The sequence below is a fragment of the Nomia melanderi genome, chromosome 9 (assembly GCF_051020985.1).
Source record: "Nomia melanderi isolate GNS246 chromosome 9, iyNomMela1, whole genome shotgun sequence".
NCBI lineage: Eukaryota > Metazoa > Arthropoda > Insecta > Hymenoptera > Halictidae > Nomia > Nomia melanderi.
The window spans coordinates 4152159-4167902 of record NC_135007.1 but is presented as its reverse complement, the minus strand read 5'-3'; the positions used below and the strand labels follow the sequence as shown (position 1 = coordinate 4167902).

The window sequence follows — 15744 nt, the reverse complement described above, 5'->3', positions numbered from 1 at the left end:
ACAAATATCGATCATTTAAATTCGGCAGTTCAGGAGGTATGAATATTCTTGCGACTCACTGCATGTGTATCATTTGGGTCGATAGGGTTAATAGGCTTCTGTGGAAGATTCAGTGTATACTAAAAACGATTGAAACTATTGTTATTTGACAACATAAATAAAATCGAGCCAGCTCATCTGGAATTACCTTATGCTTCGTTTCATGGGGTTGAAATATGTCATCAAAATCATCATTCTAAATAATTGTATCTATACACGTTATCGGCGATCGACCTATGTTTTCAAGATATTCTATATATGCAGTGGTTACAAAAAACATTTATAGACCCCAAAAAAAATTGTCAGTATTTCAAATTGTTATATCCTTTTAATGAATTCACTTGTACTTCTTTTAAAGCGAGAGGCTTCTACTTTTACAATCCTAAGGTCGTATTTTTGCAGATGTTTTTACATCATGTAACAAATAGGAAAGTGAGGATTACCACAAAAATGCAGTCGTCTGTAAAAGTGCTGAAAAACTTTGTGTGTTACTTTAAGCGATTTTGCTTAGTTATAATGTTCTACTATGGATGTTGGTATTAAACTACGAAAAATCAGGAAATTTTAAGATTTCGTTGAGCTATTGCTATTTTCAGCTATATTGAATGATCGACACAATGTGTCTTTTTTGGATGTGGGTTAGAGGTTGAGTTAAGTTAAATTGAGGTTAGGTTTGACTAGTAAATTTAAATTTGATAATAAGGAAGATAATTAGTACAATTTATAATTGTCAAATTTAATAGTAATGGGCAGACAGTCGCTTTATGACGGTTGGATTAAATTAATTATGCAACTCAAACCTACACCAAATGCGGTGTACGAAGTACAAATATGTAATATTGAATATGTTTTTGCGCATATCTCTGAAATTAATTGCAAGCCCGAGTAGCGGTTACATGTACAGGGGTAAGTTGTTCAGACTCGTATCATCGACTACATATTTCAACCCCATTGAAATCGGTGAGTGGTATCCTCTTCTATATAATTACCAAACCTTTATTCATATCTCCAGGATGCGAATCGTCGCGTTATCGTCACACGAATAATGAAAGATCGATTACTCAAAAATTAATACGTGGATACTATTGCATTCGACATAAGTCTATTCTCACAAACGCATTTTTGCATACTATAGTAATTTGCTGTTATAGCTTCATTTCTGTCGGTGGGAAAATTAATTAAATTTTTTGTGAAATTCGGAAATACGCAATGAGAAATATACGTCGAAAATGGTTTCCGAAAATTCATCGACTACCGTGATTGAAAATTGCGGCAAAGGAAGAAAGGAAATGGATCGAACAATTATTGCTTTAACAACAAACGAAAGTTTTTGACAATAGTAATGAACAAAGCTAATGCATTTGAACACATCTATTTCTCTTTTAACATCGGTATTTTATCTTATGAATACAAAAACCTGGTTTTATTCATTCTTTTGTGAATTCAGGTTTTTTTTTATATTCCAATTTATATGAACAGCAATGTAATTGTTCAATTTACTCAAGTATGATAATTACAAATAATAAATCTGCATCCCGCGTATTCCAATAAAATAATCCTATTATGTTATGCATTATATATTCCAATTAAATTGAATAAATTGAACGACAACTACGATTTACGGTTTGAAATAAAGTTAGTCCTGAAAATCACTCATTTATCAAAGAAGACGCGCCTCAAAGGGTTAATGAAAGATCCCGATGATATTGCAATCAACGTGGCGTATCGGGGTCGATTATGAACGAGGTGCGAGTGCGTGTTTCACCGACGCGTTCCCAACCGACGTGCTCATATACCCACTCCCATACGAACAGACCGGTAATTTCGTTGCCGTGCAATTTTTCTGTACGCCCCTCCTTTAATAAAATTAATTTGGTTCGCGCTGGAAGTTTGTTCGGGTAAATTTGATCGCGTGCAATCAAATTAACCCCGTGTTTTCCGCCGCGCGCTCCTTCGCGATGCATACTGTGCACGTCGGATGAAAATTGTTTATGATATATGCGCCCATTGGAGCCGGCAATCGGATTTAAAATTAAAATCAAGCGAATAATAAACTGTTGATGGTCGAGCACCGGCGGATGGCTGTTAACTTACGTTTTAATCTGTACTCGCTGCGTCGATTGAATCGACTAAATAATTTTCGACCGAAGATCGGGCGAATATAATTGGATCGTACTCTTGCAACCGCTTAAGACCACTATCCTCTCCGCGATAGGTAGTCGAAGGATTTATTAGCGTAGGAATAAATTGAGTTCGTGGAATTAAATTCTTTTGCCGCGGGTATACACTACCGATGAATATTTTTTAATGAAAAACATACGAATATATTTTAAGTTAACAGGCACAATTACAAGGAGGTTATAAAAATGCATTGAATAAATTCTAAACCGTCTCTTCAATCCGTTTTATTTTTCTTTACTTTATCCAAATTTGTTGAAATTTTATTTCTGTTTATTGGTAAAGCAATGATAGAAAACTAATTATATTAATTCATGAGAGTACGAAAAATTGTGACCCTTAAAGTGGTATACGGTTTCAGAATTAGATGAAAATAATAGAACGATATTGTTTGATAGAATAAAAAATAGGAAAAACGATGGAATACAAAAACTTCTAATAAATCTATTATACTAAAGATAAAAAGTGATAAACTGTTAGAATAGTGAATTAAATTTTGTTATTTTACTTTTATTTATCCAAATTCAATCATTTATTTTTAATTATCTAAGAATTTCACTCGTGCACATTTACTCAAGTAGAGGTAGATTTTAAATGAACCGACAGCCTGTTTGTAGAAATCGTTTTTCTATTAGTATCCTGTAGATTTTTCAATATACACATAATGTTGCAGAAATGCTTAATTTTGAGAAATTTGGATCTATTATTTTTTACTATGTTAAAAATTTGATTATAGAATAAACGAGAGTAGAAAACAACTACAATAGTGGCAACAAGGTATTCAACTAATTGTTCAAATAATTATATTATAATAATTTTAATTATAGGTAATTAGGACATTCAGCTAATATTAAATATTAGTAGCTGCATATTAATAATGGTAATACAATTGTGAACAACAATAATCCACGGATTTTCCTTCGCTCATACAAACCGAGAGAAAAATACTTATAAATTGGAAACTGATATAAGTTAAAGAAGGAATGAAAAAGTAAACTAATTACTTACTAAACACATTAAGAATGACACGTTATTAGATTTATTGTAAATACAGAATCATACCATATGTAAATAATAACAAGTAATAATGAATATTTAATAGTCTGCGACACAAGGAGATAAAGTTATATACAGTCTTACCACGCTTACTATGAATCGTTACATTGATTATTACAATTCCATAATAACTAATACACATTTAATTCTATTCAGTTCACAAAGATTAATTTTAAGAATAGTATGTCTCAAATACAAAAATGTTAGTTACATATGATTGTATTACCGCAGTACAATTATGAATTACATCATATTAACCTATTTCAAAATTACTCTAGCAGCACTGCGCACAACAATAATTCCCCTAAATTCGGTACCAGTACATTCAATTCCAAACACTCAAACAAAATATACTACCCGAAATTCTCAATTCCCCTTCTCACGAGCAATTATCCCGTATTTGTAGCACTGTAATCGGGGTCCCTAGGCGCAAACATTAAATTCAAATCCGCCGAGCCGAGGAATCAAGAATTCGGGCACCGATCCGGTATCTCAGGCGGACAGTCTCATTCCCTCCGCACCTAAGCAAACTTAACAGCTGTCAGGAACCGTGTGCAGGCCAAAAGCACGCGTTCCCGTTTCCCAAAGACAGGGCAAGGGTACGGGGCTGGGAGGGAAGGTGGTGGTGCGGAGAGTGGATCGAGTCTTCGCGGTACAGCGATCTCATCAATATGCAGCACGGGAGGCCATTGTAAATCGGTCCCGGGGCGCTCCGCGGGTGTTCGAAGGATGCCTAGGTATATCGTCAAAGGGAATTTCACGGGTGCGTTGGCGGTCCGTCTAAGTGGCGCGCGCGCTAGCGAGCTAGTGAGTTAGTGAATGCCAGCGCGATGCGATCCACGCGCCGCTGACAGCTGTTTCGCGTTAATGGAGTAACGAACGGGAAGCCGAACTGACCTGAGGTGGATAGTGATCCGGCAAGGCGTGGAGAGCTTCCCTGTACGCGGCTAGGGCCCTTTGTAATCTACCCTGATCGGCATAGAGGGCGCCTAATTGAAGGAGGGCCTGCACCCTGGCCGCCTCGTGAGCCCTTTTGTCCTTGAGACCGGACCCGTCCAGGGACGCGCCGGCCCGCAAAACCGCAGCCGCCTCCGTCCCGCGTCCGACCGAGGCCAGCGCCGCGCCCAGATTCACGTAAGCCTCTGCAAAGACAAACGATAAGGATCATGAGCGCCGTCGGATTAGGAGATATTCCGAGCTGAGTCGGGTTAGGTACGGAGATCACCCGCGTGAATTTATATAAATCGATCTGAGCTCGCTCTTTTTTCCATTTGCCCTCTACCTGATTCTTCTAGACGTGGCCCATTACTTTCTCTCACGGACTCTTTTACCGTATCCCACCGTTACGCTCGCTTTTTCTACGCTACCGGCCAGGCCGTTTCGTGGACCACGGATTACCTGGTGAGGAATGGCAGTGAGTACGCGGCTGCGCGGGTTTTATTTCAATTGGTTGATGTTTTATTCTTGCTTCGGGTATCCTGACGATTCATTCGTGTTGGATACTTGTTTTATGAATACGAGTTGTAATTGTAATGAAAGTTTCTCACTTGACTTGACAAATTGTTATTAGTTGTTATTGGTATGTGAGTGAAAGAAGTCGTATTTTGTACTTTGTTGCTATTAATTGGTATGGTAATTAAGTGTCGTGGGGTTTTTGTAATTAGGAATTTCTTCGTGGTAATTTACTGTTGCATGATTTTACACTATAGTGTTTGTTAATCAAATTTGTTTTTAAATGATAGGTAGAGGTTATTAAGAATGAATATTATTGTTTTTTTCCAATTTTGTGGTTTTAAGAAATTAAGAGAAGATCTGTAAAAAATTACAGAAGGTCGCGAAACAATTGCGACTTTTTTCAGTGGCAACATCTAATTATACCATTAATTTTTAATCTTATTCGTTTTACATGATTTGTATTCATAAAGCATCGGATATTTATATTTTAAACGTAAATTAAGGCGAAACTCATTTTTCAAAATTGGTAAATAATGAATTTCAAAAACATTCATTAACTTCGTACATTGTGGAGGGAGAGTAAACCTTGTTATACGTCATGAATAGTTATAAATATCTGTTCATTAATATACACCTTGCATCTGTAAATCTCCGATTTCAAATTAATTATGATCAACTAATGATACATTATAAAACGATATCTCGTTAATTCCATGGTAAACTCAGTGTTATTATTTGCAGAAATTCTTGCTTGATTTCCGGAAGGCACTATTATGACTTTTATTGGATTAAAATCACCAATTTTTATATTCGTATTCGTTTACAGCAGAAAGCACCGAATAACTATGAGCTTATAATAATTACCAATATTATGTAATGCTTTTTGTTATCAACTTTTTTAAGTACGAACTAAAGAGTAACTGCACTACTCACGTAGTATTTATAATAACTTAAAAAGACAGTTTACAGTTTCCTTAATTAAGGAATATGTTTGGTGTTGGTGTATTTAGAATTATTGTATTTCATGAAAATAAAGGAACATTATAATGAAATTGTTGTTTGTTTTTGTACTTATATTTTCTTTGGAATAAGATATATCGCAAACTATAAACTGAAAATAACAAAATAGCACAATCGATTATTTAAATAATCGACGCGATACCAATAAACTCGTTAATATACCCAATATGGAAAACAATGTAGTTCATATTGAAATCTAAAAAAGATAAAAGATTATGTAACAGACATGATAAAGTACCGACTAAAATACTTTCTTCTTTCTGAATACAAGTATAAATAATAGATAGCTTTTATTGGAAATCTTTTCGAACGTCTGGAAACAGTAACTGTCTCAACCTCCAGATCAATACTTTACAAACAAAAGAGGTTATGTTTTCTTATAATTCCTCTGAAACATGATTAATTCTTTCATTTTATTTATTCCCATCATTACTTATATCTGTCAAAGGTAGAACATTCATTTTTATTATCTCAGAATGGTACTGCTGCGAAGTGGAATAAAGATTTAATCAATGCCCTGCAAATCTAGACAACTTTAGAGTACAAAATATATCTATAGCGTTAGTAATATAAGTCTATATATAATACTATGTAGTATAGATTGATCTCCAACGCACACCTAATATAACAAATACTAATTAGTAATTCCATTTCGAAGTCGTATGCATGATTGAACGTTAAGAAATTCAAGACTGCAAACGTACAATCGATCACAACGGTCGATTTAGAAATTTTTCTAAATACGGCCTGTCCCCAAAGTTGGACAGAAATTCGCCACTTCCAGCTAAACTTCAGACACTATGCTTTGGCACAATTCTGAGCCTGCTTCTTGCGAACTAAATTTCAGACGGTATTCCCCGATTTTAATAGGTTAAATTTTCACCCCACCGTTAAGAAAGAGTTTCTTGCCCAAGATGACGAGCTTCGAACTTGCTCGAAACTTTGCTTCTATCTATTATGTACAAAGTCCTTCAATTACTGCATAACGCGGCCGAAACGGTGTCATCAAGTATCGATTACTCATTAGCGCGCCATAAATGTCCTTCCGCAGTACAGTTGGGAATGAGTACCGAGCGGCGGATGACTCATTAGTGCGTCAGGAAAATCTCTCCGTAATATGATCGCGTCCACGCCGTTATCTTGTATAATCGATCGAAGGACTGCGATCAAGTGCAGATGATTCAGCCGAATATAAGACTAACATTGTCAAACACTTTCAATCTGACGTATTTGATCTCGTATACACACAATTCTATTTTTACACGATAGATATGCTTCGCGTAAGAAATTCTATTATACGTATAGAAAAACTGGTCTCAGACCTAAGAAATCAATAAAATAACACAATAAACTTGAAAGTTTATGCCAGAATTTAAGTAACTGTGTGAAATTGAACCATATCGTGAAAACAGAACATTTCTTTCTGATTTGTATTAACCTTTAAAAGCTAAATTCACGTCCATAATTTCTGTTAAATCAAGATCGTGTAATGAACTTCGTGTGAAAACAGAAGTGGATGTATACAAACTGATTCCTAAATACATATTCATAATTTAGAAGGTATATCTACAGACTAATACCTAAAATATTTCATATGAATATATGTCCTGCATATTTCAATTTTCAAATTATAAGTAATTAAAATGAATAAAGTGCCCACTTTGTGCTTCAATATTTGCTATTATCCCTCGTATAGATTTATCCTACCTAATGTTTAACAATAAAATTGATCACTATGAATTATATAAAATTTATATTATCACGATCATATTCTCCAGCGTTTAATATTGTTCTAAAATAATTGCACGGAATTTTTGTATTTACATATTATACTGAAGGTTGCGCTTGTCAGTCTCCTAATGTTTATTTAATATTATAATATATTATTTATTATATACACGTAGATTTTATTTCTTACAACAAATGTAGTCTGTATAACACGTAAGTACTGAAATTTTGTGTGATTAATAACAAAAAATATTGTCTGTACGGATTAAATAAATTCACAATGTACTTAACCATTATCCTGCATTGAGACACGAAGCGAATACTTTGGACAATTTTACTAATCACTCGTAACTTGAAACTAAGATAAGAAGAAAATGCGTTTACATGACATTTCTTGTGTACAGTGATTAGTGTACCTATATATATTTCCGCTTCATTCAATAATGAATAGTTCAATAAGTATCGACATATATTTCCGAATCGCCTTATACATATAATGACCCATTTCCAGAAGGAGCTCGAGATACGACCAAACATTTCTCGAAAATTATTCAGGTCCCCTCGATTATTGATAGTCCTTCGATCGAGTAGTTAATTAAGTTAAATGTTTACTTGAAACCCCTCGGCTCTGCGGATCTTCCTGCGCCCGGCTGTGCAGAACAAATCTAATTAATTTTAACCTTGTAAACGGAATCTGTAACTTCGTCGACGTAATCCTCCGAGTTTACCTCCACTTTCGACGTTCCAACATATTTGCTGATCCTTGGATAAGGTGGAAGAGATAATAAAGGATGATAAAGTAATACGTTCAAAGGAATCGGACTGCGTTAATCGAAATCATTCGTCGTGTACGATTTATTTTCCGTCCCGGGCGACTCGTGCCGATCAAATTTATCGCAGGCACGAATCGCGGAAGATATGACGGCGATATCACATCGGGGGAAGAAAAATTAGCCCCGATATCGACGGATTTCGTTACCGGGATCGGATTTCCGTCGACGTGGCGACGCCGAGGCTCGGAAAATTTGCCAATCATACGGCTCGTTAATGAAAGCTTCCCCCGGCGCCTGTTTATACTGCGCAACTCGAGGCACGAAGGTAAACGTCTTACGTCGGGGCTTTAATATCACGTAGGATGATATCGGGATTAGCAGCCTGCTCCGCGAGCGCACTATATAACACTTAGCCCTGTCAAATAGTAAACGGTTAGGGCGTGGAAAGTTAAGCGCGACGAAATTAGATGATCGGGGGTCGGGCTGAGAAGGGTCACGGATCGGGAATCCGTCCCTGGAAATCTGCACGAAACAGATTGCGTGGAATTAAGTGGTATTTCCCACTGTCACGGCTTCGGAAACTCGTTATCTTCCTGTTTTGTATGTTCTTCGCGTGTACTTTATCCAGTTAACTGCATGTGACGAGTATACACATCACCTTAAAGCTTGAAATCATATTAAATATGGAAATTATAAGAATTTTGAAATTCTTTCGGCGACGAATTATTTATATTTTCAAATAGACACGTAATTCTTCTTTATTTGCTTTGGTTTTTCATTACAGTATACCCTAGGTGCATTTATCCTGCGTTTGACGAGTACACACTCCATTTTTTGATTTTATTGCTCGCAAAATGGTAAGTTTTTGAAACTAAATTCTACAGTTAAACTATATTTTATTCGGTGTTACTAAATCTAAATCATTCGCGATTGCGATCATATTAGAAATACCTTCGCTGCGGACCGTGCTTTTTGCACTAATTTTAGGGAATATGATAATCATACAACTTGTACTCATATAAAACATGATAAATAAACTAAATGAAGCATTTTAAGTGTCACATACGTGTAACGCTAGGATATTAGATAAAACACCAACATCGTATACTATGCGATATATGACACGTTAATTTGGAAGAAGTCAATGAAATGCTAATAACAAATAAATACATAAACTTTTTGAAAGTATTTGTTCATTTTTTATGGTACTTTTTAAAACAAATATATATATATATATCAAAGTTCCGTCATAAGTTTCACAAATTTTACAACAATACCACGTGTCAGTGCATCGGTTTTAAATAGAAAATACACGACATTTTCAATATTCATACATTTATTACAAAAGAATCTTTATTTTGACATGTTGATAGCGTATGAAGGCACCTTAGAACATTAATAAATATCAATAGCAAATTGCAAGTACCGCTTGATCAATTCTTCGTTTAAACTAAAAATCACCAAATAATTGTCTCTCCAAATGTCAATGCATCCTTAATCTTATCGATATAACCGTCAGTCATACTCAATAACCATAAAATGCATTTCACTCATTTGCGTCACTAATTAGCGAAACAGACCGCAAAAAATATCTGCTCCATACTATAGAATATAGAATGATTTGCGGATCATGACTTCTATTATTTCGAATTCTATTAATGTATAGCGTATGTCGACATTTGAAGTTCTATAATTGGTAATATAGAAGAACAGCAAGTAATTAAACTAGAATAAATTACAAATAACGTGACAAGATTAAATACCTACATTTGATCGATTATCCACGTTCTAAATTCGGCGATATCAGACAGATCGGTTAATTAGCGTTATGATGTAAATGGGTTAACATTTAAACAGCTGTACGTCTATTTTGGTGAACAGTCATTTTATTATTTCGCCATTATCGATGTACTACTTACAAACTTAAATCCTACTTACAAATAACAGGAAACTTCTTTATAATCTCACGAATTATAGATGATGAAATAAATCTGACAATCATAAGGAAAATTATATAACAAGGGCTAATAATTCCCTTGTAACATTTACTGATCACGCCGAGATCTGTCTTTTCCTTTGACTTTTTTCTTCTCCTCCTTCCTTCCCGCGTTCTTCTTTTTTGATCTTCCAGTTATAATGTAAGGGATCTACCAAGGGAGACAATAAAAGTGAAGATAAACTTTTTAATACGTTTCACTTTGCCCTCGTTATTTCGTGACGCGCTCCCTGAGATGGTGGCGCGCGAGGAGGCGGCCCTCCGCGTGCACCGCGCGCCGGAAGAATGCCCCCAGAAACTTGAAATTTTTAATTAAAGTCATAGCCGACCGCGGTTTTTTGTCCGGCCCGTCGCTCCAAACCCCTCGTTTACGGCGACGCCTGTGCCGCGTTGTATTTAACGACGACAACGGAATGGTGTACGGTTAAGTTACAAAAGAAAAAAGCTGGAACTGGGCGAGAGCTGAGCAGTAAGAGGAAGGAATGAATTTTCGCGAGAATACGGGACCAGAAGTTGTCGAAATTTGCGGGGAAACGTGTCACGGAATGCCGTGTACCTACTGATGGTATGTGTTTGATTAAAACAGTAAAAATATTCGATGAGAGATATACAGTCTTTCTGATTAATACTAGGTTTACGAAATGCATTAATTCGAAGCATGTCGAGTGTTATAAACGCTATTTGATAAATATTTAAGTCAATTTTATTCGATGTAATGTATGTGTAGTCTAGTTGTTTATCTTTGAACTTCTAATTTCCAAGATCTAGGTGAATGAACATAAACTTTTCTAGAAACAATCGAATGAACTGTACAATGAATGTCTGTAAACCTAAGGTTAAAGTGTGTTCAGCTTTATTAATAGAAAATTGCGGATTATAGTTTTATAATCTATGTATGTATTTCTTATATTTACGACTAAAATGGAATTGGATTAATTATTTAAGTGTGTTCAGCTTTACTATTAGAAAAGTTCTGTATTTTAAATCTATGATCTATATACATTTCTTATATTTACGACTAAAATGAAAAGTCCAATCGTTTGCAGCATCAGTAATCACGCGGCATCTCTGAGGGACACTGTGTACTAATTTAATCGCATATTTTTGCGATAAGGACTTTCAAATGGGACGAATTTCTTGCATTAATTGTTTAAAATTTAATATTCGCTTCCTACGAAGATTTTATTTCATATAAAACTACAGATTGTGACAGTTATTCCGACTACTTAACGTTGGTTTTCCTGCATTCTTTTGCGTCACTATTCTCTTGTAGGACCCGATCTTTCTTTTTATCCTTTAACGATGTCGCAGGCAATTGGATTAACTATTGACACAATTGCACTTTAGCCATGAACATAAATAATGTATGTATAGGTTATAACACTACAATACAAAGCTTTTCTCTTAGTAAATCTGAACATGCTCTAACTAGATGAACTGTATTTGTTCACGTATCAACCATTTCAATACTAGCGTCGGCTATAATCGACATGCACGACATCCTGTTTTTCAGCTTTTTTGTGTTATTGTATCATAAAATAAAGAGTTTTATTTGTTATTCTACAAAACAAGTCAATTCTATCACTTGGATTTATTTGAAAAATTCGGAGGTATAGTACTAGGTAAGTGTTTAAAAGTTTAAATCTTTTTAACGATTCACACAGAAATCGTATTTATGGAGAAGTATGTATACGATAAGGGAAGGATTAAGGATGGAAAATGGGATTGTGTTTTAAAAAACAGATTAGGAAAAGTGACGACATTTAAAACAAATATTAACTTTCTAATAAATAACTTTGTCTTCCTACTATTTCTGCGCAATGAAACGTAGAGTTTAACTGCATGAGAAATGATTCGATGATTGAAAAGATGTGAATAACTTTCAAGATTTTTTCCACGTCTAGGAATGATTTAATGTAAGTGTCATTAATTTTAATCCTTATAAAGAAAAATATTATAAACAACATTTATTAATTGTTTAACGGTACAATTGCTACTTTACATTGTTATGTAATTACGATTTCCATTAAAAAACATTATGGCTTATGTCATTTTGATCATTTTTAAACAATTTGGTAATACCGACCGCCAATAACCACAGCTGTAAACAACGCGTTAATTTATTACATATGTACTACGATTGTAATCATTGTATTTATTTTTACTATTAATAAAAACATTTTCCACGTTTATTAAGTAATTAATTACAATACCAAATATTTCATTTCTTTGATTGAAAATATTTCTCAGAGGTAGATTTCAAGAAAATCGTTTCCCAAGGCGAAGATATTTTTAATTAAAATCTACAAAGACGCAAGAGGCGGACGAAAGAAACGCTTGAAATTAGCCGGTAAGCTAATTTAATCTTTGCCCTTCGAATGATTCTCAGATGATTTTCTCGGTCGCGAAGCTCCCGGAGAGCCCGACATGCCGACGTTTCGCACGATATTTAGTAATTACCGGGCGAAGCCGAGAAATACGTGGAACACGCGACAAAAGGCAGCTCCTGGCTCTCCCTTTCTCTCTGTTTCCCTCTCTTTTCCGTCTACGCCGCGGCAGAAATTCATGCGGACTTAACCCGATTCGCCGTCGTGCCGTAAAACCAGCTCCGCGGAAACACGGCAATGCCCTTTTAATTAGAAACGGATAGAGCAAGAAGCGAAGTGGTCGCGACGCTATGAATGTCTGAATTTACGCTGAAGACTGACGCTGCCCTGGCTTGTCCGAATTCTAAAGGAACCGGCTGGCATTTCCCTCGAAAATTCCGCTGGGCCTTTCGTATTTACTATCCAAACAGAGAAGAAATTACGCCCTTGTCGTTATTATACTATATCACGGCTTATTAGTGCAGCCGTCTTGGACTGCTTCGCCTTGTTTTATCTTTTGTCTTCGTGGATGTTCGAATTTTGTTAAATAACTCTGTAGTTTGTTGTGCGTGAATTCTTATATAGGGAATTAATGAGACCGGATTCAGAATGAATCGGACAATTATTATTATTTTAGATCATAAGTATACATAGTAATTTCCGATTGACGATTTTTACTATTTTGTTTTATATAATACTCAGTAGAGATATTAAAGAGAATTACTAAGAAATTAGTGAATATTGATCACTAGAGAGTAAACAATTTTTCATCGCAGTTAAACATTTTTTAAAATTTAATTTTTCATAATAAAGTAAATTTGTATTTTCAAACTTTTTTATTTATTGACAATAAATTCTGTAAAAGCGTTACTTGTAGATTATGATGCTATAGACTCGAAAATAAAATGTATATATATTTATAACACTATTAACATTGCAATGTTGTAATGTTATAATTGTACACCCTATTTTATTTTATATTTCAAAGAATCATTTCTTCGAAAAAACTTTTGTATAGCTTGCACGTTGAATGCAAAAATAATCGTTTCAGAATAAAAAATTGATTTTATAAAGCAAACAAAACGATATAGTAATTTTATTCCGGGACTCGTACTTCCGTTGAAAAATCCTACAAGAATCCCTCAGTAAACGTTATAGATCAAAATTTATGTTGAACAGTGTTATCAGTGCATTAATCGGATGCATCAGATGTTACTCTACAACTACGCTTATTAATTAGGAATACCATTGCAGTTTTAATTTAATAGAACAGACCAGAACCTTCACTTTGTTTTTACATCTACCCCATTTTTCTTAATCAAAATAATTCTAAATGTTTAATAAACTCTACTACGTCAGTTATAAATCAAGTTAGAAAATGTGGGCTATATTTTGTCCTACAATATGTGTTTCACAGGTACAAGATTTCTGACAGACTGAAGCACGAATTTCGCTGAACTTATTGCTAGGAGCGTGGAAGTTTAACCAAAAGTTTCATCGACCGTAAGTAACGTATTGTGTCCCAACCGTTATTAACTCTGAGTTACAGGAAGTGGTAACACATAAGCGTCTTTCCTTGTCTGGTCCTATAGGTTAATCTTCTGACAATAACTGCTGGCAACTACACGGTGAGAATCTAATCCATAGATAAATCTATAAGTCAGTCCAATTAGAGAGTTAAAAAAAAACTAACTTGTAAAATATAGACTATGGTACTTCTTCAGCATTACCTAAATTTTTGAAATAAAATGACCAACAACCTCAACATTCACTTTTTCTTTATCTTTTATCAAATTTGTCAACCAATTGGTAACCTTACGCACGCATTTTAAACTTTCAAAACAATAATGTTTATTCAAACTGTTCTGCACCTTTAAATGGTAACATATTTTTTCTTTACATCGAAGGGAATGGATATCTTTCATAAACGTTACCCTTTTTTCATTTTAAGTCTAATTTTCAATTAAATCAATATTAAAAATTCTTATGTTTCATACATACGTGCTTGAAGGTAATATACCTGCTATTATACCATACAAAAAGGACAGCCCAGCAGAGAAAGAATTCTGGGAAAAATACTTTTCTTCAGCAATTCTCGGCGAGTCAATAACACTTTGTTTTGATTTTGAAGCAGAACTTCTAGCTATGCAAAAATGTAAAGGAGCTTCAATCAATATGCGCATTTGGAATGAGGTAAAAGATATAGGTTGTCTTGTTGGTGGGCCTAAAATATTATCTAATATTTTTTCCTTTTGTCCTTCACTTAAACCTTCAGTCATTTTAACCGAACATGGAACACACTGAATTAACACACAAATTAAATTTTTTCAAATAAAAGCTACGAAAAAATATTCTATATTATGCCGTATTTCATATAGATACAGTCATTTGGTCGTCTACATCAATCAAACGTAAATATTCACCAAATAATGTTCATAACATTCAATATACCTTAAATCGACGTATTCCGTAAACTTAGTGTCACACCCAAACCATCTCTGAGATTCGTCTATTCGATTACTTCCACAAATTACTCTAGAATCCCGTTCCACTCACATTACTCAACTATCGTCCCCCTGAAATCCAGTGTCACGGCGAGCGGCGCAACGCGGCGTCGTCGAAACGCTCGTCGCAATTCATCGCATAATCCGTCACAATATTGGAGCGGTTTGCTCGTCAGTCGACCAACGTCGGACGCCGGCGTTTTAAGATATTACATTCGCGGTACTCGACAGAAGGTGTAGAGGCCGTTCGAGTGGGGGTTGCTCGATGGGGGGTGCTTGTGTACACGTATAAACGTCGCGCAAAATGTATCCACCAAGTCGGCAGGGGCCAGAACGCTCGCTCGCTTGGATACTCTAATTCCATAGAGTATCCCGGGGGACCGCGGCGAGGAAAATGGATTGCTCGGCTCCCGCCTCGTTCCTTATTCAAAATAATGTGAAGCATAGGTAGCAGCGTCGTGGTTCCTTTGGCCGGGCCACGGTTCCACCAGGAAATTGCCATTCCGACGCTCCAGTTTCTGGTCTTAACGGGAACTTTTTGTTAATTAAACGTCGCGCCGGGAGAGATAGAGGCCGAGCCTGAACCCGTCGAGATAGCGGCAACACGAGCTCGCCGTTCGAAAAGTTTC

General features: G+C 35.4%; 1 protein-coding gene across 1 annotated transcript in view; it reads right to left on the bottom strand.

Annotated features, from left to right (window-relative positions):
- Positions 1-15744, bottom strand: part of Tmtc2 (Transmembrane O-mannosyltransferase targeting cadherins 2) — a 405887-nt gene that overhangs the window by 66983 nt on the left and 323160 nt on the right. The window contains exon 7 of the mRNA XM_031986461.2: positions 4171-4415. Coding sequence (XP_031842321.1) covers positions 4171-4415 — 245 coding nt within the window. The remainder of the gene's footprint in view (positions 1-4170; positions 4416-15744) is intronic.